General features: G+C 42.9%; 5 protein-coding genes across 7 annotated transcripts; 2 read left to right on the top strand and 3 right to left on the bottom strand.

Moving 5' to 3' along the window:
• Positions 1-51: 51 nt before the first annotated feature.
• On the bottom strand, positions 52-4,076 carry LOC135343125 (circadian locomoter output cycles protein kaput-like). The gene is made up of 3 exons (XM_064540091.1): positions 3,925-4,076; positions 1,251-2,668; positions 52-1,048 (listed from the first exon to the last, which is right to left on the bottom strand). The coding sequence occupies exons 2-3, from the start codon at positions 2,661-2,663 to the stop codon at positions 161-163; spliced, it is 2,301 nt and encodes a 766-aa protein (XP_064396161.1). The 5' UTR covers positions 2,664-2,668; positions 3,925-4,076; the 3' UTR covers positions 52-160.
• On the bottom strand, positions 4,063-10,045 carry LOC135343131 (neutrophil cytosol factor 2-like). 2 transcript variants are annotated; one of them, XM_064540098.1, is made up of 9 exons: positions 9,764-10,045; positions 9,629-9,711; positions 9,122-9,230; positions 8,596-8,739; positions 7,266-7,376; positions 6,642-7,001; positions 6,147-6,410; positions 4,412-4,535; positions 4,063-4,230 (listed from the first exon to the last, which is right to left on the bottom strand). In XM_064540098.1, the coding sequence occupies exons 1-9, from the start codon at positions 9,935-9,937 to the stop codon at positions 4,154-4,156; spliced, it is 1,446 nt and encodes a 481-aa protein (XP_064396168.1). In that variant the 5' UTR covers positions 9,938-10,045; the 3' UTR covers positions 4,063-4,153. The 2 variants fall into 2 exon arrangements, with proteins under 2 accessions (XP_064396168.1, XP_064396169.1); XM_064540099.1 differs by having other exon boundaries at positions 6,147-6,401; positions 9,764-10,044.
• On the top strand, positions 10,043-10,854 carry LOC135343151 (MORN repeat-containing protein 5-like). Its single transcript, XM_064540123.1, has 3 exons — positions 10,043-10,185; positions 10,250-10,318; positions 10,378-10,854. The coding sequence occupies exons 1-3, from the start codon at positions 10,100-10,102 to the stop codon at positions 10,784-10,786; spliced, it is 564 nt and encodes a 187-aa protein (XP_064396193.1). The 5' UTR covers positions 10,043-10,099; the 3' UTR covers positions 10,787-10,854.
• On the bottom strand, positions 10,847-15,774 carry LOC135343124 (nucleolar MIF4G domain-containing protein 1-like). Its single transcript, XM_064540090.1, has 14 exons — positions 15,318-15,774; positions 15,164-15,232; positions 14,509-14,974; positions 14,389-14,459; positions 14,014-14,142; positions 13,618-13,742; positions 13,341-13,434; positions 13,208-13,251; positions 13,066-13,124; positions 12,792-12,922; positions 12,274-12,503; positions 11,900-12,064; positions 11,524-11,655; positions 10,847-11,176 (listed from the first exon to the last, which is right to left on the bottom strand). The coding sequence occupies exons 1-14, from the start codon at positions 15,703-15,705 to the stop codon at positions 10,916-10,918; spliced, it is 2,364 nt and encodes a 787-aa protein (XP_064396160.1). The 5' UTR covers positions 15,706-15,774; the 3' UTR covers positions 10,847-10,915.
• LOC135343116 (ATP-dependent RNA helicase A-like) lies at positions 15,771-25,068 on the top strand. Of its 2 annotated transcripts, none has more exons than XM_064540078.1 (24): positions 15,771-15,939; positions 16,037-16,448; positions 16,610-16,677; positions 16,876-17,021; positions 17,715-17,761; positions 17,953-18,089; positions 18,275-18,364; positions 18,571-18,831; positions 18,940-19,131; positions 19,328-19,469; positions 19,566-19,648; positions 19,806-19,962; positions 20,213-20,307; positions 20,569-20,785; positions 21,019-21,187; positions 21,512-21,664; positions 22,022-22,294; positions 22,550-22,717; positions 22,781-22,865; positions 22,955-22,997; positions 23,445-23,668; positions 23,785-23,903; positions 24,231-24,437; positions 24,807-25,068. In XM_064540078.1, the coding sequence occupies exons 1-24, from the start codon at positions 15,838-15,840 to the stop codon at positions 24,964-24,966; spliced, it is 3,750 nt and encodes a 1,249-aa protein (XP_064396148.1). In that variant the 5' UTR covers positions 15,771-15,837; the 3' UTR covers positions 24,967-25,068. The 2 variants fall into 2 exon arrangements, with proteins under 2 accessions (XP_064396148.1, XP_064396149.1); XM_064540079.1 differs by having other exon boundaries at positions 16,897-17,021.
• Positions 25,069-25,424: the final 356 nt, after the last annotated feature.

Genomic DNA, 25,424 nt, shown 5'->3' on the forward strand with positions numbered 1-25,424 from the left:
GCTCCTGCTAATACGTATACTAAAGGCATGCAGAATACAATTTTAACATAGTCAATCTTGAAAACACAGTTAGAAAGAAGGGGGAAAACGACGATGAAAACAACACCGACTGCAGTAACACACGTACAAAAATAGCACACATAATAAGATATCAACAGGGTCAATGACCACCAAACATATTACTGAGTGTTTGAATCTGAGACACAACAGGTGATACAAAAGACTGTTGTTGCAGCTGGTGCCTGTTATTTAGTCCGAGGGAGTCACACACCAGATTATTGTGCATTGCTAGGGAGCGTGCAGGGGAGTTGCTATCGTTGTGTGTGGATGAAGGGCTGTGCATAGAGAAAGTGTTATCAGCTTGCGGAGAAAACTGTGGGGGGTAAAATGAGTTATTGCCGGCCAAAGAGTCATACATTCCAAGGTGGGATGTGGGGGTGGAGGGTAGTACAGTAGAGTGACTGGAGGTACGTTGCAGTACGTTTGTTGTGCTTGGAGCGGGAGAAGGGCCAGGGGAGTACATGTGTGAGCTTGGTGAAAAGGGGGAGTAGGCTGTTGCCGGTGTGGGTGGGCCTGATTGGGAGACATACTGCTGGTTGTGAGTGTAGAGTCCGTGTTGATTCTGTGGAGGAACCGATTGTGGGGTGGAAGGGTTTGATCCATGTACAGGGCTGACACTTCGATCCATGGCAGACGATACTGGCATATTTACGGAACCTGAGATGTTACTGGGCAATGAACTGAAGGACTTTACATTTTCTGTTGGGGCTAGAAACTTTGACCCTGAAGTTCCAACCGGTTGACTTCCAGCTGAAATACACTGCAGGACTTGTTGAGAGACTTGGTAGAATTGATTCCTTTCCGCTTCAAACAGTTTTTGCTGTTCCAACAATCTCTGCTGCATCTCGAATATTTCTCTATTCTTTCTCTCGAGCTCTTTCTGTATATCAATGAGGCCTTGCGGCATCATTTGATTGGACGGAACAAAAGATGGAAGAGGTGGTTCCATCTGCCTGCCTGGAGGATTCATCCACGACGTTTGGGGTGCCTGTACGTATTAAGCAGCATACATGGTACGTACATGTAGTATAAAAATAGGATTAAAGACTTATAATTAACAATGAGCTAAAGTACATTGTACATGTGTGTCTATGTATGGTGTGAAAGGGTCAGACAATGACAACATTAGCTGAATAGGTTACACTACTGACTGTGTTACTTCTTAATACATATATATACTCACCACTCACCTGCATGAGACGGGCTGCCTGTTGTTGCAGCAGAGGTACGGGCATCTTCCTAGGGACGCGTTCGAGAAAAGTTGTATCCTGTGAATCTTGACCGAGCATGTTTGAAGACACGAGTCTTTCAACTAGAGGGTTCTGTTGTAAGTTAGGGGGCAATTGCTTCTCAGGGAACGAAGATGTGTGCACACTTGAAGGCGAAATCACATACTCTTGTTCAACTTCGAGATCGGGAAGATATTTTCGACCGCGGTAAAATCGATGCTCAGGTAGAACTTGATCCGAGCCGAGAACACGATTGGTGAAAAGAATGTGGTCTGGTTTGTTAATCCAGGGATTGTAGGAAGTGTACGTCTTGGAGATAAGCCATATATACCTGCCACTCTTGGTCATTAAACGATATGGTGAAGTTACACCCAATCCTGTCTTGGTCAGCGAGGAGATACTGTCAGCCACGTCAGAGAGGTGGTAGGGATCAACATAGTCAAAAAAAGAGGTACCGATCAGCTCAGAAGAACTAAAGCCAATAATCAGAATAGCATGCTTCTCGATCGAAATGATTCGCCCCTCTTTACTCACTCGGAGTTCGAATTCGAAATTGATGTCGTTTGTAGCAACTGGGAGATCAACGTGAAGGAGAGAGGTAGGTAGTTTTCCAATGAGTAGTACATAGTGCTGCTCGTCTGGAAGAGGAACCAAATCAATCGCATTCTCATCGGGACTGAGAGGATTCTCATCTAAAGCTTCGGCCGCTCCCCACTTGCGAAGGTAGACAAGGCATTTGAATGGCAGGAATTGTGGGGGCCCACCTGTCTCACCAGGATAGAGTTGGAGATGGAGTGTGCAGATTTGAGCAGGGTAACTCGTCACAGTAGAATTAGGAAGCCGGTGGCCATTCGAAGATCTGAAAAATGACTGGAACATTTCCTTGTCTTTGTCGTGAATGTAGTCGTACCAATTTCGTCCAATGAGTCGACTCTGGGTGTAACCTAGCAGAGAAGTAACAAGGGAATTTGAGAACATAATGCGACCAGAATCAGATATCATTATCAGAAATGAATCTTGGGAGTTGAGCACAAGCTTCAAAGCATCTCCTCTGTCAATTACTGACTTGCTTTCCTTCGGCAGAGGTAAGGGTGCTCCGAGATGAGTGAGGTGGTGATACACTTTCAGGCAAGTGATGGCTTCTTTCAGTGTGGCCACTTTGTCAATTTTCTTTGGAACGTGTCTTTGACTGAGTAGAGTTAGGAGCACAATTAGCTCATCAAAGTATTGATTCATCAAAACACGTCGTTTCTGCTCGCTTTCTTTTCGACCTCGTTTCGGAGAATTTGGCGCTTCATCTTTGAGCTCATCTTCATGAATAACTGGTGAGGAAGAGACGGATGATGCTTCACGTTTGGGCTTTCGACTAGGCATGGCTCCTGCATTGAGAATAACATACAATAAGAGGAAGCAGATATCTGTGTATCTAACAATCTTCAACATACACTGTATATATATTATTAGTTTGAACACACGCACACTACGTTTGAAGACATGTGTTTTTGGACACTACGTTTGAAGACATGTGTTTTTGGACACTACGTTTGAAGACATGTGTTTTTGGACAACGAGATGATGTTAAGCTGCATATAGTATTTAGAGACAGACATCATTCGCCTTTTTGGACAGATTGGCATGTGTAACTGGTACTATGAATATGATTAATCATAGTGGGCGGTAACCGCAGTTAGAATGTTGCCTGCGCCTGCAAGAGTCAATTTTGTATGCCACTAGCTCTAACTTGACTCGGCGTGTTCGTCAACTATCGTTGTATTTGACTGATAGAATTACTGCTATTCATAATGATCGAGCCACGCCATTTGAGTGCTGCAATCTGATTCAGCAAATTTTCTGCAGTGACGCACGCCCTGACATGGCAGTGGGTCCCAACCCTACGTGAGCGTCCAGGGTTGGGCCATGCCCAACTAGGGTCCTGGTGCGTACAATAAATATGCGTACATGTCGGTGTAAGAGTTCATTACGAATCTACCTTAACAAAGGTACACTCACAATGGGATGTCCTCAATGTCAATTGAAAATAAAAAGAAGCACATTTCAATTATGGCAGGTAATTTTCTGTTCTCGCTAGTGTACCGATTATGCACCGATTATGCACCTATCAATGTGTTGCCCCACTACCCCCCCCCCCCAGGAAGGGTCAAGCTAACATGGACGACCCTAGGTAAAATTCCCCCTGGTGGGGAGGATTTTGTGTTCAAATTCCCCAATTCTCCCCAGTCAACACGGGGGTTTTGAGCCCCAAGCAGTTGCAAACATCAAAACAGGTTGTAAAACAGTTACTACGCAAGGCCAGGTAAAATCCCCGAGTATGGGGTCAACATTTCACGTCAAATTCCCTGTAGGCCCTCTGTCTGGGGGGGGGGTAGTGGGGTAACACATTGATAGCTAGGTACTAAAAGTATACATTATAAATATGACTACTCAATAAGTGGTGATGTGTGCACAGGGTATAAGTCAATAAAAAGGCTATGAAACTTTAAAAGGCTTTCACACATACATACTCTCCACAACAGACTCCGTCTAACTTAACTAGCTATCTACAAGATTTATAGTACAAACTAGCACATGTAGACTACTCTGTAGCTAGCTACGTACATAAAGAAGGGGTACTCACATTTCTGATGTCTGTTCAGCCTTTAATTGCAACTACCTAGTACTTCTGTGATTCTACACACACACACACGCCACACACATACGTACACAAGTTTGTCAATACCAAAATAATTTCAATAGCTCGTGCAGATTGACCACGCCCATCTTATTCATTTGTCATGAAAATAAAAAATAAAGCAAAAATCAGCAAAAGAATGATTCCTGATCTGTTCAAAAACATTCTAATTAGTTTATGCAGCCTTTACAAAGGACAGAGGGAATATCCCAGAGGCTCCATTGCAGGATCCTTCACACCACTCATTGTTGACTGCACGTGTGAATTGGAAAAGATTAACAATAATAATAAGTGGTACATTTGGCAAGCAGGTGTGCATGATAGAAAGGAATGTAAATTTGGCAACATGCACACCGCCTGTATGTAGCTTAGCTGCTTTAGACCAACCAAACTTGTGCTAATAATGCCTGCTGCACCTACATCGACGACTTACTCTCTGTGGTGACTTGAATCTTGTCCCCGGCTGTGAAAGACAGTTCATCCTCAAATTGTCCCGTGTAATCGTAAATAGCCACCATCTCTCTAATCACCTCCTCAGCATCATTCTCAGGCGATGACTGCATAAAACGAATCACATATATACTGATAGCTATACTCAAGATGGTTTCATCTACACGTAGGATTAAAAGTTTGGGGGGGGGGGTTTAACACATGCTGCAAAATGTTTGGCCACTTCCACATTTGTTGACCACACCCCTATTACATGCTAGTGCATCACAGTAGATCTAGTTACATATTGCATCATGGACAGTACTAATGTGATGTTATTATTCACCGGGGGGAGGCTGTGCATTTTGGGGGGGAAGGTTCACCCCCAAAATGCCCCCCCCCCCCCCCCACCAGATGAAACCCTGTATACTGTATACCATATTACTGGAATGTTTTGCGAGCATCAAACATGTGAACTTTGCAAGGGTTGATCAATTCGCAACAATAAAATCGCAAAACCTAATTATTAACACACGATCCTTGACAGAACGCAATAGTTAGATCGCAAAGGGTTAAATTGTCTGCTGATTTGGCTCATTTGCAAAGGTTTTTCATCCGCAAAATATTATAGTAACACGGTACCGTAGAAACTGGATTATTAGCGCATGCACTTTTGGGGTCAATAGCAGAGCTCTATACGCTTATATTCGAGAATGCGCCTATAATGCAGTCATTTTCGAGCCCCACCCAGTAATCGGATATCTCTGTGATGAGAGCTGACTCGTAAACTGGCTAGAAAGTGAGCAAGCAAGGCAAGCAGGCAACCTTAACTGGATCTATATCATACTATTATGTTACAGTTCATTTTACAGTTCATTTACATTCATTTTGACCAGGAACTTGGAATAAAAGGACCTCATCCATGTCTCACATTCTCAGCATGATCAGACAAGGTAACAGCATGCCCAAAGAGTCCTTCCAGATGGATATCACCAGCTATATAGCTATCATGCACTGTATAAGCTAACTAGTTCATAGATCAATTCTAAAATTTCACTTCAATTCGAGTATAAAAAGCCTGCAGTTGAGCATGCGCTTAAAATAAAGATACGCTTATAGTTGAGTAAGCGCTAATAATCCAGTTTCTACGGTAGGTACTTTTCCCCGGTGCAAATTTCTGAATGGTATATCATAGGACCATTGCAGATAATAATTTCGCAGCTTTAAATATTGGATAAATTAAATCTGAAAAATCACACCATAGAAAATATCCCGCTATACAATACATGTCGAAGGTTAATGGTACGAATGTTTAACACTGTACTCTATTTGAACTGTATCAACAATGTATAGTTTTTTTAATCTCAGCTTTTATTTTTACTGTGTGGATATAAATTTCCCTCTGCTTTTCTGACACCTCTGCTTTTCTGACAGAATTTCATGTACGTACGTACAGGTACATACTGTTTTCCCACGTTAAAACAAGTGCATTTGAGGGTACATGTATAGACCGACATACACACGTGTTTTGTTTACTCCGACAAGTTTGTAACTGCATAACACACACTCACTCCTGAATATACCGTATAGCGGATATAAATTATTTCGAGGGTGTAAATATTCGCGGTTTTTCTTAATTCAGTACGTACCGCGAACATTTATACCCACGAATTTGATATCACATGCATGCATGCAAAAAGTACCCTCGAAATATACCCAGTATACGGTACACACTGTACCTCATGCTTGTCATAAGCCCATAGTGTCAGTCTGAAGCCATCATCCAGATTCTTGACAACCTGCTTGTAGACTGCTTCGTTTGCCACTTCTTTGCGGTCTCCATTCTTCTTGATACTCCAAAGAGTCAGAGAGCCCTGAGGAACACTGAACTTATTGCAAATGGCTTCTTCCAGCTGGTTATAAGAGCTGGTGCTGCTCAAACGAAGGGCCCTAGTCGTCGAGTAGTGCACTTTGACAGTCATCGTTGATGGTTGCTGGGGAAAATGGTAAACAATTTGCCACCTTAATTAATTATAAGTGACTACAATGCATGGTGATAATTTAATTTGTACTAATTAACTTACAATTTAACACATTAAGAATGTCACTTAACACACTTCTCACTACCCTTTGCTCATGCAGTTAATTGACAGTTAGCACAAATGCACTTACTCACTGCCCTTTGATTTGAGAACTAAAAAAACGCAGAACTCCCTTACAAATAAGTTACATACTTTGGGTGAAGGTGATCGGCTCTGTGGACGGTGAGCATTCAGTTCAGGCTTGGTGTGTTTCAACGGGCTGGTCCTAGGAGGACCATTTTCTTTCAATACATTCCCGTCAGGATGAAATGGGGGCGGAGGGAGATCGGGCTTAGGGGGGCGTATACCTGACGAGTTCTTGAAGGAGGTATTTTGGTTGCTGAGACTTGAAACACGTGGTCGTATCTTCATACTGGGGGCAGGTGGGGGCACCTCAGGTTTGGGTAATTTGGAGGCCTTGCTGGGAGGTTTTGGGGAGGAGGAGGGTGACTTGTGACCTTGTACTCCTACAAACCCCACATATGAGTCTTGGTCCACTACTGATGATACAACCTGAGGCAACAGGAGAGTATTATGATTTCAAATTCATTTGCAACACTTGATAACAAAACATGCCAACAATCTATTTCACATACTTGTCTGACTGGCATATTCAATATGAGCAGCCACTTGCATAATTATACTTGTAAGGCAGTGGCCACAAAAAGTAAATTGTAAAGATCATCACGTTCATATTTCAGTTGTTAGGAGAACATTTAATACGTAGATTAATTGTACTTTACGACAGCAAACATGTGTTCTTGGATACGTATGTACCTTCGCTTTTCCTAGGAAATTGACTGGTTTCATTCCTTCAGTTTTGTTCTTTGGTGGATGGAAAAGCAGTGTCTTCTCCGGCAGCTTGTAAGGCAGCAAAGGTGTACGGGTCTGCAGGGAGGGACACTCACAACTCTACATTAAGTAGTTACTAGGGTACAGCCTCGACCCACAACGAGTAATGGGAAGTGGAGTGAAGGGCCTAAGTGAATCGTTAGTTTTTCTAAAGTCGCTTCATCACGTGAGCAACAATTCAATGTTCAGCTACAGATATATGTACAGTACATGTATCGTAGATGCTTGATCAGAGGCCGCTCTCAAATAGTGAGCCTCCTTTGCTAGCAAATGAAACATTTAGTAGCCGCTCACAAATAGTAGCCTCAGTGAATTTTGACTCCACCATTTCTGCAAGTGGTAGCCATATTAACTAGCAACTAGCTACGTAAATGCAGTTAGGTAGCAGCTTGCCAAAGACTTTCTCATGGCAGAGTTCCGAGTTTATGCAGGTGAAGATGACAAACTAAAGGTTATTGAATTAGCTGGGGTTAATAAACACCGCTCTTGAACAGTGGCCTCTCTCGAATTGTAGCCAGCAAAATTAAACATTATTTTAGTAGCCGCTCTCAAATAGTAGCCTGAGTGAATTTTGACTAGAGTCAGGCTACTATTTGAGCTATCATTCTTGCAAGTGGTAGCCATATTATTGCTAGCAACTAGCTATGTAAATGTAGTTAGGTAGCAGCTTGTCAAAGACTTTCTCATGGCAGAGTTCCGAGTTTATGCAGGTGAAGATGACAAACTAAAGGTTATTGAATTAGCTGGGGTTAATAAACACCGCTCTTGAACAGTGGCCTCTCTCGAATTGTAGCCAGCAAAATTAAACATTATTTTAGTAGCCGCTCTCAAATAGTAGCCTGAGTGAATTTTGACTAGAGTCAGGCTACTATTTGAGCTATCATTCTTGCAAGTGGTAGCCATATTATTGCTAGCAACTAGCTATGTAAATGTAGTTAGGTAGCAGCTTGTCAAAGACTTTCTCATGGCAGAGTTTGAGTTTATGCAGGTGAAGATGACAAACTAAAGGTTGTTGAATTAGCTGGGGTTAATAAACGCCTCTCTTAAAGTGGCCTCTCTCGAATTGTAGCCAGCAAAATTAAACATTTAGTAGCCGCGGCCTCTGATCAAGCATATATATGTACCGTATGTACGTGTACACTATATCTACTAAACTTGGGGCACAGCAACTGAAAGATTATACGTAGTCAGCAGAGCCCAGGCAATACTAAAAGTGAAACCATAAAACATACAAAACAGAACACAGTGGACTGACTCTGATGTTCTCGAGAGCTGACAAGATGATTTTGTGCCTGCTCTCAGAGAAGTTTGCAGCCGATTCTTTGGCCTCCTCGAGCTCTTTCTTAGCCTCAGCTGCCCGCCCCATTTTGGACAGTGTATATGCTCGGTTGTACTGTACCTGTACGGAGGGGGGGGGTATGGATGCTATTAAGGTATGTGTTCTCTATGAAATAATTATCAATTCACACTCAAAAGTAACAAATAATTGGTGGAACCCCTTCACGATGACAAAGTGATTAAACTTTACATTACAGGGAACCTGACCTGGGTGCCTGGCCTACATGTACATGTACTGTCTATTTCGCAGCTGGATAATTTTGAGGGGTCGTTAAGGGATTCGACATCAATAGCATGGGGGAGAGTTCACTCAAGCAACACATACCAAGAAATAGGAAATTTAAAACATAAACTAAGGTAATTGTGCTTTCACTATTCATAATTCATTTATGTTATGGAGATGTAGTTATCACAAAATGCCGCAATGTGGTAGACTTTCATACCTCACAAGAATACAGTTTGTATTGGAGCCCCAACTGTTTGTAGTCAATGAGCAGATTACCACGGAGGTTCTTCATCGTGGACTCAAAGTCAAGCATGGCTTCAGAGTGTCTAAGTATATGTGCATGTATGCCAAGAGGATATAGTATTCACAATGACTTCCTGAGGAATGTTCATTTCATGTGTAGGCAAACCTTAGAAAAGGAAAAAATGCTCGTTTTTAATAGAAAACAAACAACTTCTATGGAACCAGTTTCCTTCAATAGTGTCAAGAGATCGGGTGCTTATATCCAAGCCTACTACAAGGCATGTATGTTACCCGAGATTAAAACAAAAAAGGATGTATTGGCTGTCCAATATAAGTGGAGTAGCTATATGGGATCAAGTCGAATGCACAGCCCGGGGGATGTGGACGCGATAAGCTAGGAAGGGGTTGGAGACACAGATACAATATTTAGGGCGTTTGACAAGATCCGCTACATGCATGTATTCAAAGATTGAAGACTGACCTAGATTTCTGCAAATGAATGCAGCCCTTCTGGAAATATGACAGAGCCAAATGCGGATCCTTCTTGACTGAGAGCTCCAGATTCTACAGAACATAAACCATAACTACATTGGTACTCATCAAACCTAATGCTTACCCTCTCAGCATTTTCCAAATCACCCAGCTTTAGAAACATGGAAGCTACATTGAAGTGAATCTTGGCTCCAGGTTCTGCCATTTCAGTCCATTTATCCACAGCCTCATCATATTGACCAGCCTCAGCATACGCAATACCGGCACTCCACTGCTCTATCGTGTCCTTGAGAGACATAGCTAGTATCTCACAGTCTGTAAAAGAACTTGTTAATTTCAACTTATTAAACTTCGAAGCTCAAGCTCAGAGTTTCTTTTCAATATTACTTTCCAGATAGAGTTCTTACAATGAATAATTGGAGGTGATTTTTCATAGTTGTCAGTGACAACCTAACAAAAAATGGAGACTAAAACTGAAGAACCTGTGATAGAAGTACTGGAGCACGCCACAGGGAGTATCTACACTGGACCACTCACCAATGGCAGGTAAATTAGATGATTCATATGCAAAATTTTCCAATACAGTAAACTTTTTCTTGGTTTCATATAGAATGGAAGGCAAGTGTGAGTATGTATTACCAACAGGGACCAAGTACGTTGGAGACATGAAAGATGGAATGTAAGCTCCTCCCACAGTATTACTTTTTTCAATTTATTTGTGTGTTTGTTTTGACACAGGTTTCACGGTCACGGTACACTGTACTTCACGACTGGGGGCCATTTTGAGGCTAACTGGGAGAATGGTAGAGCAGTCACAGTACAAACTGGCAACGGAGGGACATACACGTTCGACGATGGACTCAAATATGCCGCAGACGAGTGGGATTACTGTATGCCTGTAGATAGAAGATTCTACTCTGAGGTGTGCAATGGACTAAAGCCAGCTGGGAGGACGCGACTTATAGACAAAGAGGTCCCTGCTGAGTTACCTTTAGGATGGTATGACTGTGGAGATGGACTGTACAACCCTGAGAACAGAGTGGTGTATACATACGAGAAGATATTTCTGAGGAATGCAGACATTGATGAACATGAGTGGATTGTGAGAACTTGTAGGAAAGGAATCAATATAGAAGAACAATTGTAGCTGTATTCGATCCTCTTTTTTGATAAATACATGTACATTTTTTATAAGAATGGTCTTGAATTTACACAGAGTTTAATCCATGAAATAAGCATGCCATTACCAAAAATAATTATTGTATCCAAAAATGGCTTAAAATAAGTGACCATCTGTTCTCATCGATTTCTCTACTATCTCCAATCGTTCTTTTAACAGTACAGAGCTATTTTTTCTCACTAAGTATTGTGTCATGAAGACTAGTAGCTTGTCCCTGAATGCCTTCAGGTGGGTCAATGGAGTCACTCTTGCAAACACAGCCACCACTGTTTCTTGTCGGTGGTCACACAGTAATCCAGTCAATAGCGACTTGTAAAACTTGACTCCAATTGGACCTAACTCCACAAACTCCACCACCTACGTATGAGCATGATTATAGAATTATTGTGGCAGTGAGCCTTGGTACACACAGATACCGTACGGCGAGTTACTTCGTATGGTGGAAATCTTCGTACAAACATACAAAATATTTAAAAAATTTGCAACAATAAAAAGTAATAGCACAGAAATCAGTTGTACATATTGAGTTACACGAATTGAAGGCCATTTACAGAAAATATGCAGACTTAATTTGTCTGAACTTAATTGCATGCATACTTTTATTCATTAGATCTACTCCTGATGATAATATCTGGAATTATGGATAATCCTTTGCTCTGCACTGGCCAGTCTACATGTATGAGTGTATGCATTCACTGACTCACCCTGAGCACTGCAATAGAGAGGGCTTTGGTGGAGATGAGGTGAGAGAGCAGCTTGACCAGGTTGGCTCTATTGAGCTTGGACGAAGACTCCAACACTTTGAAACGATCCCACAGAGAATACTGAAATGTCACCTGTTGATCAAGGATCATTAGCTAGTGTGTCTTAAAATACAATAAAGAGGATTAGTCATAGAGTCTAAAAGTGTAAAAGTGGTGGAATGCTAAAAAAAAAACGTAACCTAAAATTAAAATTGTACCATCTACATGTGCTGCAGAGCTAGTGCTATACAAATTTAATGCTCTGTAGAGATAATTATTACAGTTAACCGGTCAAGACTGTTAATTAAAGTGGGCTGCACATATTATATACACTCACCTGATGACTGTGGTTGTATTCACAGAGCTTCTGCCCCAAGAATGCATAGTAAGGATTGTAAGCTCTCTCCTGAAGGCAACAGTCGAGCAGCACATGGATCATCTCCCTCTCTTGTACCTCCTTTAATCCCAGCTTAACTAGCTTCTCAAATGCATCAGCAAAGTCCTACATGTACATAATATATGTGAGCACAGGAATACTCAAAGTACATCTATGGACATTGACAATAATTATGCTTTGCATGTACACATTTTCTGGGAGAAAAATTTACAAATACATGTAATCCAGTGAAAATAAAAAAAAAGTTTGCACACAGACGTGTCTTTTTTCTTCATAAGCTCTCACACTAATATATGTACATGCATGTATCTCACCTCACTGGTCATAATGACAGAGAACACTGTCTTCCTGATGTCAGTGGTCATCCTCTGCCTACGAGCTAACTCCAGTACCCATGTCTCCGTGTGGACTTGCGGGAGTGGGGCATCATGAGGGGTGGAGTCTCGTCCAGACCAGGCTGAACCCACAATCCACCAACGACCATGAGTTTCGGCTTTTAGCAGGTCACTGAAAGAGACCTTCAGTTGCCCGTCATCCAAAGAGGCTGTGCAGTAATACATGAACACTGTTAGTAAAGGTACGTAATTGCTGAACACGTACATGTACCCATGGCCACAACAAATAAATATCTTCCATAGCTAACTCAAACATGCAGTTGCTATTCTGTCCCAAGGGTGACCGTATTAACGAGAATCTACTGTAGCTCTAACCATACCATGATTTTGCCCCTAGCGTTCTGTGATTTCTGGGGAGTTACACCATCTTGATATATATGTACAGTTTATATAGGGGACCCCGGGTGAAAAATTGATTTTGATTTTGGTGTACTCACCAGTTGACCTTACTGACCCCCGCAGGAGTTTCTTCATGTGCTCCAGAAGGGAGGGGTCATAGTTCGGAATCTTGCGTGCATTGTTGGTCTTCAGGGCTGAAATCGTCTCAAGCATGAACTTCACTCGTGACCTACAAAATTAATGTAGGTGCATACCCAGGAAATATCTCATTAGGCAAACATACAATGTACTCAAAACAAGTAATTGCACTTAGCCAATACTTGACTGATTTGATAAGGGGCACAGATACGTGTAACCCTACAAGTAACTTACGATTGTCCCAATGGGCTCTCAGTAGAAGCAGCTTTCTGCTGAATCAGCAAAATAATGTCCTACATGTACATAGAGGGAGTGCAATAATATAATTACTTCACAGGACGGTTAGTGTCTTCAGGCTCTAAACAGATTTACTTACCTTCAGTGAAGACGCATCATCTCTTCTTATCTCCATACCCGTATCTGTTGGGGAGAAGCGTAAAGCTACAGAGTTAGCTTAATAAGAAAACTAGTCTAATAAACAAAAAATTTTATGCAGGAAATGCACTCACGTTTTAGTAATATTAGAAGCAGTTCGATATTTCTCTCTGAGAGGGCTTCTAATAACCGTCTGATGATATCGTATATCAAACCACAGTGGATCACCTACGGCAACAGACATATCAGACCACACTGTGTACCATATAGCGGGTATATTTTGAGGGTATAAACTTTCGTGGAATAACGCAGCATGCAATGCGATATTATATTTGTGGGTCTAAATGTTCGCGAATATGTATACCCTAGAAATATACACGCTATAATACGGTATGTAGTCAAGTCGCTTACCCTGTAATTATAGAGAATGGAAATAATCATGAGCACACACGAGCACTCCTTCGTGGAGTAGGTGTGTGGGGATTCCTTGAGAAGAACATCGAGTCTTTGAGCCATCTTTTGAACCATAAAGGCACCTACATGTATCCCAAGGGATAAACAGTGCAAGTACATGAATCAAGACTTTGCCGTGGGAGCATTTCGAAACATACTTTCTGCATGCTTGTTAGACAAGTGTATAATTATGTAACCCTACAATGTCCTTAACGTAATGATGTTTGGCAACAAACCCTTTTAAAAGCAAATTTTTCTCATGAAAATTGACAATTACAAATGTGATTTGATTGTAAAACTAAAACAAATGCCGCCAGGTATGTACGACTAGTAGCTAGGTAAAACTATACCCACCCACTTCCTGTCCGACATGAGAGTGTAGTACAGCTACACACATGGCATGTTCCATGGCAAACCGGTCGGTGAGTCTGGCAGCTGTCGCACACAGTCTCAGCAACACATCACTGAGGACCGAGTTCATGTCTACAGCAGAAAATGGGAAGACCATCTTTCACACACAAATATACATGGCCTTGGTGGATTATGTGTGCATAATTTAAAGCTAGGCCTATTACTAGGACAAGTAGATAAGCTGTAGCTAGTATTAGAATTGTCCGTAAATGCGTACTTCTTTTCTCCTGGTATTGTAGAGTACACAGCAAAGTCACAAAAAAATGTTGGTGAAGTTGCATGTGTGCATAACATTATCTAAAATGCAATGGGACTAACCATTTCTGCTCTGTTCCCTGTACAGCTGTTCTAGTTGGGTTGTGATGGACTTCATGTTAGCCTCACTCAACCTGTGCATTAAACAGTGGATAAAGAATTAAATAAGGCATAGCCATCTACCTGTTGACAAGACCTTGAACTTGTTTCTGAAGCCTGGCAATCTTCTCTCTGTCTTTATCTCCAAGCTTTACTCTCATGTGAGGAGGAACATACTTGACCCCACCATCCTCACAAGACTTCCCGCCATCACTAGCATCAACAGCATCACTGATTTTAACTTCATTGATATTGATATCAGTCTCTCCATCGAGATCGAGATCACTCTCGTCCATGGTATCAGACGAACCATCACAGTCTTCATTTCCAATATCTGCATATTCGTCACTATCCTCTGTCCCCTCGTTGTCCTCTGTCCCCTCGTTATCCTCTGACCCCTCTGCATCGCTTTCGTAGGGAACATCAAATCTTACAGTTTTGTGGCCAGTTTTATCAGAGGACGGTGTTGTGTCCTTGTGAGGCGAGGTCTTTGTGGACTTACGTTTCTTTCGAGGATGTGAGATTTCTTCAGGTTCAGAATCACAGTTGTCTACCAGTGTGTGCGGAGGAAAATGAGAACTTGATAGTGAGCTACGTTCTTAGGAACACTGCAAGAAATTATAATAGTACTATCGTAATAGGCCACCATCGAGTGACTAGGTGTGTGCAAAGTGATGAAGTACATAGATTTCATGGCTTCTAATGCTTAAAATGAGTGCTATTGGTGTTACCGACATACCACGGTCACTGCCTGAGCTCAGTGTCCCCCAGTCAAACTGTCCCGACTTGTCAGTGAGGTCCAGAATATCTCATCACTTGTGAAGGAATGTATTATACGTACATGTATATGAACTTTTCACTAGATAATCAAACACGCAAGTAACAAAGGATACAATCCAATCCTTCATCTTTGAAAGACGTGGGTAATTTCTTTTTCTTAATTTTGAGTAGCTTCTCCAATCTTGATATCTCGATATCGTCCCGTGTGTTGGGGACCTCCACAGTCCTCTTACGATGCAGCCTGGCTAGACCAGACTCGTGCTGCTCTGAATGGGACACTTTGGGCTTTGAAGGTATGGGACGTTTTCTATCATTCTGATGAGTGGAGCTCTTTTTTGGAGCCGGAGAAGCCGAGGAAGGTTGGAGTATAAACTCTTGGCTTTTCAGAAATTGACCAGTTTTCTTTTGCTTTTTGTCAGCTCTCTCTTGTTTTCTCCGCTGTTTCCGGGACAAGGGCTTTTTAGTCCGAGCCTTGGACGAAGGAGACTTGCTAGAAAACATTACAAAGACTTACAAAAGCCTTGAAAAGCTGAGAAGCATACCACGTGGCTGGTAAAGATCGCCTAATCAACAAAAGTTACAACCATGTGGGTTCTGAACTGAAGGCGCTCAAGTTGGTGAGCTTGCAGAATCATGGCTCATGAATTCAAGAACTTTCTTTATGTGTTCTGTGGCAAGCAGAAGATACAGCCAACATATACGTATGAGGAGGAGGACAATGCATTCTACTGTGAGGTAAGCTTCCATCCATCCTTCATTGTTTAATAATAGTGCAATGATGTATGTGTGACTATTTACACATTCATGTTGAAAATACGTCTTACTCATGCAGGTTCGTGTGACTGGGTATGACTTCATCGGATGTGGGGAGGCCAAAAACAAAAAGGAAGCTCAAGGTCTGGCTGCTCAAAAGTTCTGTGAATTCTTAACAAGTGCTGGATTTGTGAATCCGTCGGCACTCCCCAAACCACCGCCCACTAACTCTGCTGACGTGGATTCGGCTTCACACCCTCACACACCAACCACGTCACTTCCACACTCGCCTCCCGTGTCAGTACTTCAACCACAACCTGCTGGACCTCTTATACCGCCCCCTCCACACCCTCACACACCACCAATATCACACCCTCATGCACCACACCCTCGCACACCACCCTTCTCACACCCTCACAGTCACATCCCTCAGTATACAGCTAACGTATCTGGCTACACCTCTTTTTCTGAGTCCTCTCACAGTGATGAAGGTTAGATAATAATGTGCAAGTGTTCTTTCTACTTGGTTGCGTACATTACAGCTGCGCTTGAGAATGAAGAATGTAGTTCATACAATATCTATATTATTGTGTATAAAATGCCACATGTTATACTAACTATATAATATTTTTACGTCTTTCTGCACACACAGCGATTAAATCGGAGTCTCCCTCCAACCTTGGAGAAGGGCAGGGATTAAAGAGGAGCTTTGATCAAATTGTGAGATTTTGTGTGTGTAATGGATATTTAATCCCATACAAATACAATTTTGCATGTAGTGATTGTACTTTAAAACCAAAGATCCCTATTTTAGGGTTCCGCTATTCTTAAGTGTGTCCTCCTTTGATCATCGTGTGCCTACACTCGCTCCACTCAACTACTTACAGTAGTTTCCACCCCTCACCCCGTTCCTACTAGCCACTCCCCCGCCCCCTACAGACTGGTGGGGAGGACGCTGGTAATTACACAATGGAGAACGCCAAGTCTCGACTTCACCTCTACCTGGAGCAGACCAGACAGCCTAGGGACATGCAGCTACGCCCTATAGGCCCTGACCACACCAGGTGCATCACTTTTATAAGTACAGTAGTGATAATGGGTACTGTATAGCGAATAAATGTGGCGACAAATCAATTTTTGTGATTTGGCGCATCAAGGTTTAGAGTTGTGCTTTGAAATCAAGGGTTAGGGTTAGTGGGAGGTTACTAAAATTTATAAAAATCACCGATGTTTTCTTGCCCTATAATTATCGCACTGTTCGCATAAAGTAGTAGTAATTACTTACATGCAGCATAATTATGATACAAGTGTTTTCCTCAGCCAATTTTTTCACGTTGCAAATATTAGTCAGACTAAGTACAGGGTTTGGCAGAATCTTTGCAACAGTGCTTGTACTAAAACTTAAGAGCCAATTTTTTTAGTCAAATTAAAAATCAGCAATAATAGTTCAATTGCCTCCTTCGCCAAATTTACCCGCTGTACGATATGCCCCTAGGTGCGCATGTGCTAGGGGCATACGGTAGTCATGTGTGGGTATTATTGCTGTGACTGGTAATATTAACTATACGTACATGTAAAAGTTTCTATGGTGATCAGTGACTTTTCAAGATACATGTACAGTAGATACTACAGTAGTTTCGTTCTCGTTCATTAATTGTAGCATTGCCATAGTTGTAGCTGGAACAAAGATTGCACATTAATTCACTTGTAGCCAGCAATAACAGCTGTGACGCCTGTTTTGTAATGCTTATCTCCAGGACGTTTATTGCTGAGATGAGAATATCAGTACCGGAACTGCACAGAAGTGAGTTTGCTCTGTGACTGAATACATGTAGTGGTACGTGTATCTAGAGAGATAGACTAGCTGACATGCAATACATATTGAAGGTACAATCGTAGAAAGTAGAATTATGTGATAATTGCATTTGTGCGTTCGTGTGAACCTACGTCTGCATGGGCTGGGTAATTGTATTAGTATGCTTCTCCACCATGCAGCCATATTTGCCCAAGAGCACTCAGGCACTAAGAAGGGGGCTAGCAATGCCCTGGCCTTGAACCTAGTGAGACAGCTGTTTCAGTTGGGGGTCATTGATGCCGGACGAGCCCCAGGGGAAAAAAAACAATCTAAACAGGTCTGCATGCAGGCACTGTAACGTGCTTTATCAGAATTGTCAAATCTGAAACATTATATGTAAATGTAGCCTAAGAGGCGGATATTACATGCAAGTAGTTAGCACTGACCAGTGTGGGCAGATCCTCCTGTTCTGTAAGCTTGTAATATCTCTTTGCTTAAATTAACTGTATTGTTCTGCTGCAGGTGGGGCCGAGGGATGTGGTAGTTCCACAGCCAACACTGGACCTCCTGTGCAAGCTGTTAGGGGACCTCAGCATTACTCCTGTCACCAAGGTAACGGCTGGGAAATGGGTTACACGTACCTCTTCATATAAGCACCACTGCCCTACTGTACATATACTTGTACATGTTTATAATGCCCGTTATAATGTATGTAGGAACCCTGACCTTAAATTAATGTTGCCTATATTTATGCACGATTGTACGATTATAACTTAGGTTACCATCCACACACACACACACACACACACACGTGACAGCCTGAAGAAGGTGATGAACCATTCTCTCTCCTCCTCCCGCTCCCTAAGCCTTCTGGTAACCAAGACTACCTGGGTGACCAATCAGGTGTGGTTAAGTGGGAGGCCCCCCACATTGACTGGAGTCCGTGGACAAGACATAGTGCATACAGTGAGGGAGGGGATTACAGTGAGCTAGAGCCTGAGGCTAGAGCAGCAGCTGTGAATCACGACCTCTTCCAGCAACTGAGTCAACGGAAGGGAGAGGACAGTAAATTGCAGCAGGTAGGCGGGAATGGGTGGGGTTAACACATGTCATGCATACTAGCTGTCTGTGCATTTACACGTATCTCATATTGTCATCGTTATGTTGAATGTCATCACCATTTTCAGAGCCTCGAAACTCGTCAGAAGTTACCGATAGCAATCAAGGCCTCGGAGATAGTGTCAATGATACAACAGCATCCAGTGGTGATCATCCGTGGGAACACAGGGTGTGGGAAGACCACTCAGGTTCCTCAGTTTATACTGGATAGCATGATCGCTAGTGGGAAGGGGACACAGTGCAACATCGTGGTGACTCAGGTAACAATTAACCTTAGTACATGTATAAGTTTGCTTTGATCTATGGCTACGTTAATACATGTACATGTACTCTTGGTTTAATGTACCTCACAGTAAAATGTAATTGTTAGTTTACAAGTGTACCTTAAATTGCTTGGTGCTCATGAATTGTTCCCATTGTTTTATCTCAAATTTTGCTGTGGCTGTTTCACTCCAGCCTCGTCGTTTGAGTGCCGTGTCAGTGGCCGAGCGTGTGGCCTGTGAGCGGTGTGAGTGGGTGGGGGAGACCGTGGGGTATAGTGTGAGGTTCGAGTCCGTCCTCCCTCGGCACTACGCCTCCATTCTCTTCTGTACTGTCGGTGAGTAGTGATCAGAACTTCATTGGACATTTTATTATCTATGTGTGCGATTGAGTGCATGTGTACTTCACGTGATCTTCTCTTCTCGTACTGCAGGTGTGCTGCTGCGTAAGCTCGAGTCTGGGCTGATGGGTGTGTCTCATGTCATAGTGGACGAGGTCCACGAGAGAGATATCAATGTGAGTTAGCCGTGATCAATGTGAGTTAGTCATAATCAATGTGTGAGTTAGCCGTGATCAATGTGAGTTCCATGAGTTTTATGATTATGTAACCGAATTTTTCTCAAGAGATATGCATGTATACACATAATCGATACAATGCCCCCCCCCCCCCCAGTCTGATTTTCTGCTGGTTGTGCTGAGGGACATGGTGCGAGTGTACCCACACCTCAAAGTCGTCCTCATGTCCGCCACCATCGACACCTCGCTCTTTGCTGCCTACTTTGACCACGCCCCCATACTAGAGATCGTCGGAAAAGCATTCCCTGTGCAAGGTGTGTATGTGTGTGAGGGCAGGCATAAGAAAAAGTGAACTACATAATTATGCTTAGAGATTAACTGCATGTGCTTGCGTAACTGAAGAAAAGAATTAGTAATTTGTGCTGTGCTTGTAACAAAGATTTGGTAAAAAAATGCGTAAATATTTTCACTAACTGGTAAAGGGTCATATCACTTACTAAGTTATTTTCACTAGAAGTCGGCATTTGGTAAAGGATCATTAGTTGTACAAACTCTATATTATAGAGTACTACCTCGAGGATGCTATTGAGATGCTTCACTTCATCCCCCAACCTCACATGAAAAAGAAGGAGGTGGAAATGGTGGATGACGAGGAAACGGTTAGTCTGCATATGTGTATTATTATTTATTATCACGTTGTCAAGGTTATACAAGGGTGTAAGTAAAGGCATGCATGCAGTCCTTTCTGTGTTATATTATTTGGTCGTGTAGCCTTGAGGCATGATTTGGTAAGGGTCATCATGAATCCTCGTGTTGTATGCAATATTCAGGCAGCTAGCCCTTGACAGTGATTTCATAAGGATCTTATTGGGTACCCAGTTCATGCATCACCTGATTATCCCTCCCTCTCCCCGGCACAGGAGAACCTGAACAAAGTGTGTGACCTCACCAAGTACAGCCTCCCCACCCAGCACGCCATGAGTCTCATGAGTGAAAGGGACATCCCCTTTGAGCTCATCGAGGCGTTGCTTGGCTACTTCAAGAGTTTGAATCATCCAGGAGCCGTGCTTGTCTTCTTGCCAGGCTGGAACACCATTTTCTCACTGCTACGACAGCTCTCCGCCCACCCCATATATGGTGGGTGTGGTCATACTTACATAAGTATATGTGGTCATGTTCAATACCAAAAGTGTAGAGTTTTTAATAGAAGAGTACAGTGTGTATAATTTTGTTCAGCAAAAAATATATTGAAGTTTATATCGAAGTGCCATGCAAAGACCCAGCTGCATATCTGTCATAGGTCGTACTCGTCAATAAAATTAATCGGTGGGAACAATCTCATACGATTTCTACGTGCCCTCCTCCTCCAGGCTCAACCCAGTATAGGCTCCTCCCCTGCCACTCCCAGGTCCCACGGGAGGAACAGCGTAGAGTATTTGAGCCAGTGCCGGAAGGGGTCACAAAGGTTATCCTGGCCACCAACATAGCCGAGAGCAGTATTACCATTGACGATGTGGTTTATGTCATTGATGCTGGAAAGTAAGTTTGAGAAACAGGTACTATAATTATGTACACTTGGATCCTTTACTATAATACATCATGCGTCAATGTTGTCCCAAGTCCATGCACATTCTAAGTGCATAAATTGTGTTTAATTTTTTGTATGACTCCTAGTACTGAGTTTTTAGTTTTAATTAACAAACAAAGGACAAGTAACTTTAAATAAGGGTGACAAGTTCACTGTTGTATTATGATCTATAAACGAGCTGTGTACACATTAAATTACCCCCCCCCCCCCCCTTCCTCTCCACACACACACACACACGCACGCACACACACACACACACACACACACACACACAGAGCCAAGATCAAGACATTCACATCTCACAACAACATGACCCAGTACAGTACTGTGTGGGCGTCCCGGACCAATCTTGAGCAGAGGTGTGGCCGTGCCGGACGAGTGAGGGAGGGCTACTGCTTCCATCTCTGCTCCAGGGCTAGATATGACAAGTAAGTAGTTTGGAGCGCATGTTATACTAGCTAATTTAAGCTGTGTCACGTACTGCATTAAAATAATGTGCACCCACGCATTAATTCTATGCTTAATTAGATAGTAGTGGAACCCCTTTATAAACAGAAACCATAAAGGTACAAAGTGTACGGAAGTGGCTAGTATTGTGGAGTTGTTTTGCACACAAACTGTTACTGCCTTTATAGTTGGGAGGGGTAGCCATTAAGAGGGGTTCAGCAGTGCATCAAAATGTTCTGGTTAGTATACCACTTTCCCACTAAGAGACGTTTGATCAGACGTTGAAAGTAGGCCGAGAGATTATCGCTCTGTCTATTACCTTTTCTCTGTATGCACAGACTTCCCCTCCACATGACCCCCGAGATCCAGCGCATCCCTCTACATGAGATAGCCCTCTCCATCAAGCTCCTCAAACTTGGCCATGTTTCCTCATTCCTACAGCGAGCCATTGAAGCTCCACCCAGTGGGTCCGTCACTGAGGCCCTCGTATTGCTACGGGAGTTGGAGGCACTCGACGTCAATGACGAGCTAACACCCTTGGGAACAATACTGGCTCGACTGCCCATTGAACCACGACTAGGGAGGATGATTGTGTTGGGCTCCATTTTTGGGTACGTCATGATGAGCTTTTATTTGCAATGATTTATGTCAGCTGCGCATTCTACATGTAGTTCTTCACCACGGAGTACATGTATCTATGATATAATTATCACACGTGGCGGTGTTTAAACGGTGTTTAAACGTAAACTTGTCAATGGCAAGAATGTTGCCTGTGTAGGCCACATTTCAATGTTAGTGTACACCACGATATAGGAGCTAACAGCATGACCCCCCCCCCCCCCCCCCCCCCTATACCCTATATACAGTGTGGGAGACGCCCTTTGCTCCATTGCTGCTCTAACAAGTTTCCAGGAACCGTTCATCGTACCCCCCAAGTTGAAGCGGTTGCCCTATGAGCACAAGAAATTTTCTGGGTACAGATCCAGCGACCACCTTGCCATGCTCAATGCATTCTACCAATGGGAGGAAGCCAAGTAAGTCACATGACTTGCATGTGACTGGTGGGTGAGTGACGTGTGTATTGTTGTTCTGTATAGGTCTCAAGATGAAGCCTCTGCATTGGCATTTTGTGACAGTAACTACTTATCACTGTCATCTTTGAGAATGGCAGGCGAGGCCAGGGTGAGTGGGTGGGGCAGCGATATATTCATGCGAGCAGTAATTACATAGAGTGAAAACTAGAATAAATATGGTTGTTCTTTTCTCTACAGGACCAATTGAAGCAGCTGCTCATTAACGCTGGCTTCCCTGAAGGTGAGTGTATGCCAGCTGCCCTGCGTGATACTGATCTTACGAGCCTATAGGCCTATTAATAATAGCACTCTCCTACACACACACACACACACACACACACACGCACACACACACACACACACACACACACACACACACACACACAAACACACTCACACACACACACACACGCACACACACACACACACACACACACACAAACACACTCACACACACACACACACACACACACACACACACACACACACACACACACACACCGCATGTTGTGTAATGATTCAATGTATACATGTACAATATGTATGTTGGTTTTCTTCAAGAGCATGTCCATAATACATATACAGGCCAGTACACACTACTTCTATTTATGAACCATTGAGAATTACACGTATGCAGCCTTAAGTCATTGTACTAAAGTCCTTTCCTTATGTGCCCCCCTCCCCACAGAGTTGTTTGCGCCGTGTCCTGTGAGGGTGCGAGGGGAGGACAGTCGAGGGGACCTGGTGACCGCGCTCCTCTGTGCCGGCCTCTACCCCAACGTGTCCTACCACTTGGAGAAGAGAAGGTTAGTGACCTCGGACTCAAAGACGGCGCTCATTCACAAGTTGTCAGTCAACAACATCCACAAGGATCCATTCTTCTCATCTCCGTATTTCATCTTTGATGAGAAGGTGTGTATTATCAGCTTTGAGACATCTTTGTCATTGTAAGTATTTCCCTAACCAGTGTTAAAATTTCTCTTTTAAACCTCCATACCCCCCCCCCTCACACACACATGTGGATACAGCTGAAGACGCGAGCAATATCAGCCAAGGGTACGACCATGGTGGAGCCCATCCACCTCTTACTCTTTGGCTCCTCCTCTGTCATTTACCATGGCGATAATGTCGTCAAGTTGGACGAGTGGTAAGTTGGGCATGCATGACTGGATCTCTAGTCATGATCTAATGGATTGAGCTAGAGGAAGTCGTAATTAGGGGGTATACGTACACGTACTGTACACGTAGGTTCCCCCAATCTCACCCCAACACAAAGCTACCTGGAAGTGTCTAACAGTTAAAGGAATGTAGTGGAAGTGACCTGGCTTGATTGTTAGCATACCTACCTGTAGCTCTTCCTCTGATGCTATGTCATTCATTGTACTGAATTGACCCTAGCCCTTCAAATAGCCAATTAATTTGTAGAAAGGACTTTTGTGTTCCTCAGAAGATCATATTTTCCCACTCTGTACAGGATTCCACTGACCTTAAGCCTGGAGACAGGCGCTCTGATTGGTGGATTGAGACAGGCCATTGACGACATGCTCACACGCATGGCAACCAACCCAGCTCTGCTGTGTCGGCATTCTCCCCTGGATGACGAAATTATTCATGCTGTAGAGTCGCTTGTCTGCTTAAAAGCCACACCTGCCAATCCCCCACCCCCTATCCACAGATCTGTGTACGTTATTACTCATTGTATTTATAGAACTTTTGGTACTTTGCCTTGTTTACCAACACACAGTTTAACACTATTATGTAATGTGATGTAACTTACATGTACAAGGCACATGATATGCTGAGTGTAAATCTGATTAAGATTTTAGCTAATTAGCTAAAATCTGTATTACCAGGTACAGTGGAACCTCTAAATATGGATACCTTTGGGGCCTAGAAAGTATCTGATTTCAATGATTATTTCTAAATATTGAGCTTTGACGTTATTGAGTGTCCTGATTGTAAGAGGGGTCTTTATTTCAAAGATAGGTGTTCCACTGTATACGAGTGCTTGCTGAGTTCTCTAAACTACCCCCCCCCCACACACACACAGTCCCGCTCACTCTCCGTGGAGGGGTCAAAGTGCTCGTGGGTATAGAGGTCGTGGTTTCCGTGGTCGTGGTTTCCGAGGACGCTATGCTCCACGACGACCCGCCAGAGGTGGGTTCAGAGGTCACATGGGTCCACGACCACCATACAGAGGCTATTATTAGAACTATAAAATGTCATGTGAATATTTTGATGTGATATCACTGTGTTTTGTATTTGTTTATTGTCACTTATGTTTCACCAACAATATTAATGTGGAGAACAAGTGTGTTAAAATAAACCAATGAGTAAACACCTCTGCGTCTCCTAGTGTTGTCTCATTGTTAGACAAGAAGTGCACGTTTGTGTTCCGTAACTAAGGTGTGTGTTTGTCTTGGAGTAGCTTGTGCAGTCACCTTGTCTGCTACGGTTGTACACATATTTAGGGAAAGCGTGCATGCATGTGTGTGTTAGAAAGGTCTTTGTGAATAATGATCTAATTGCCAATACATTGTTTCAATCTCCTTTTGTGCCTGAGGCTAAACTTCAACTCATACACCGTGTGCATGATAAGTATTTACGTACCCTTTAGCCAAGTCAGCTAATTGCTATTGAACTCCTCTATTCAGTGAAGCGTACATAA

Source organism: Halichondria panicea, chromosome 10 (genome assembly GCF_963675165.1).
Source record: "Halichondria panicea chromosome 10, odHalPani1.1, whole genome shotgun sequence".
Lineage (NCBI taxonomy): Eukaryota > Metazoa > Porifera > Demospongiae > Suberitida > Halichondriidae > Halichondria > Halichondria panicea.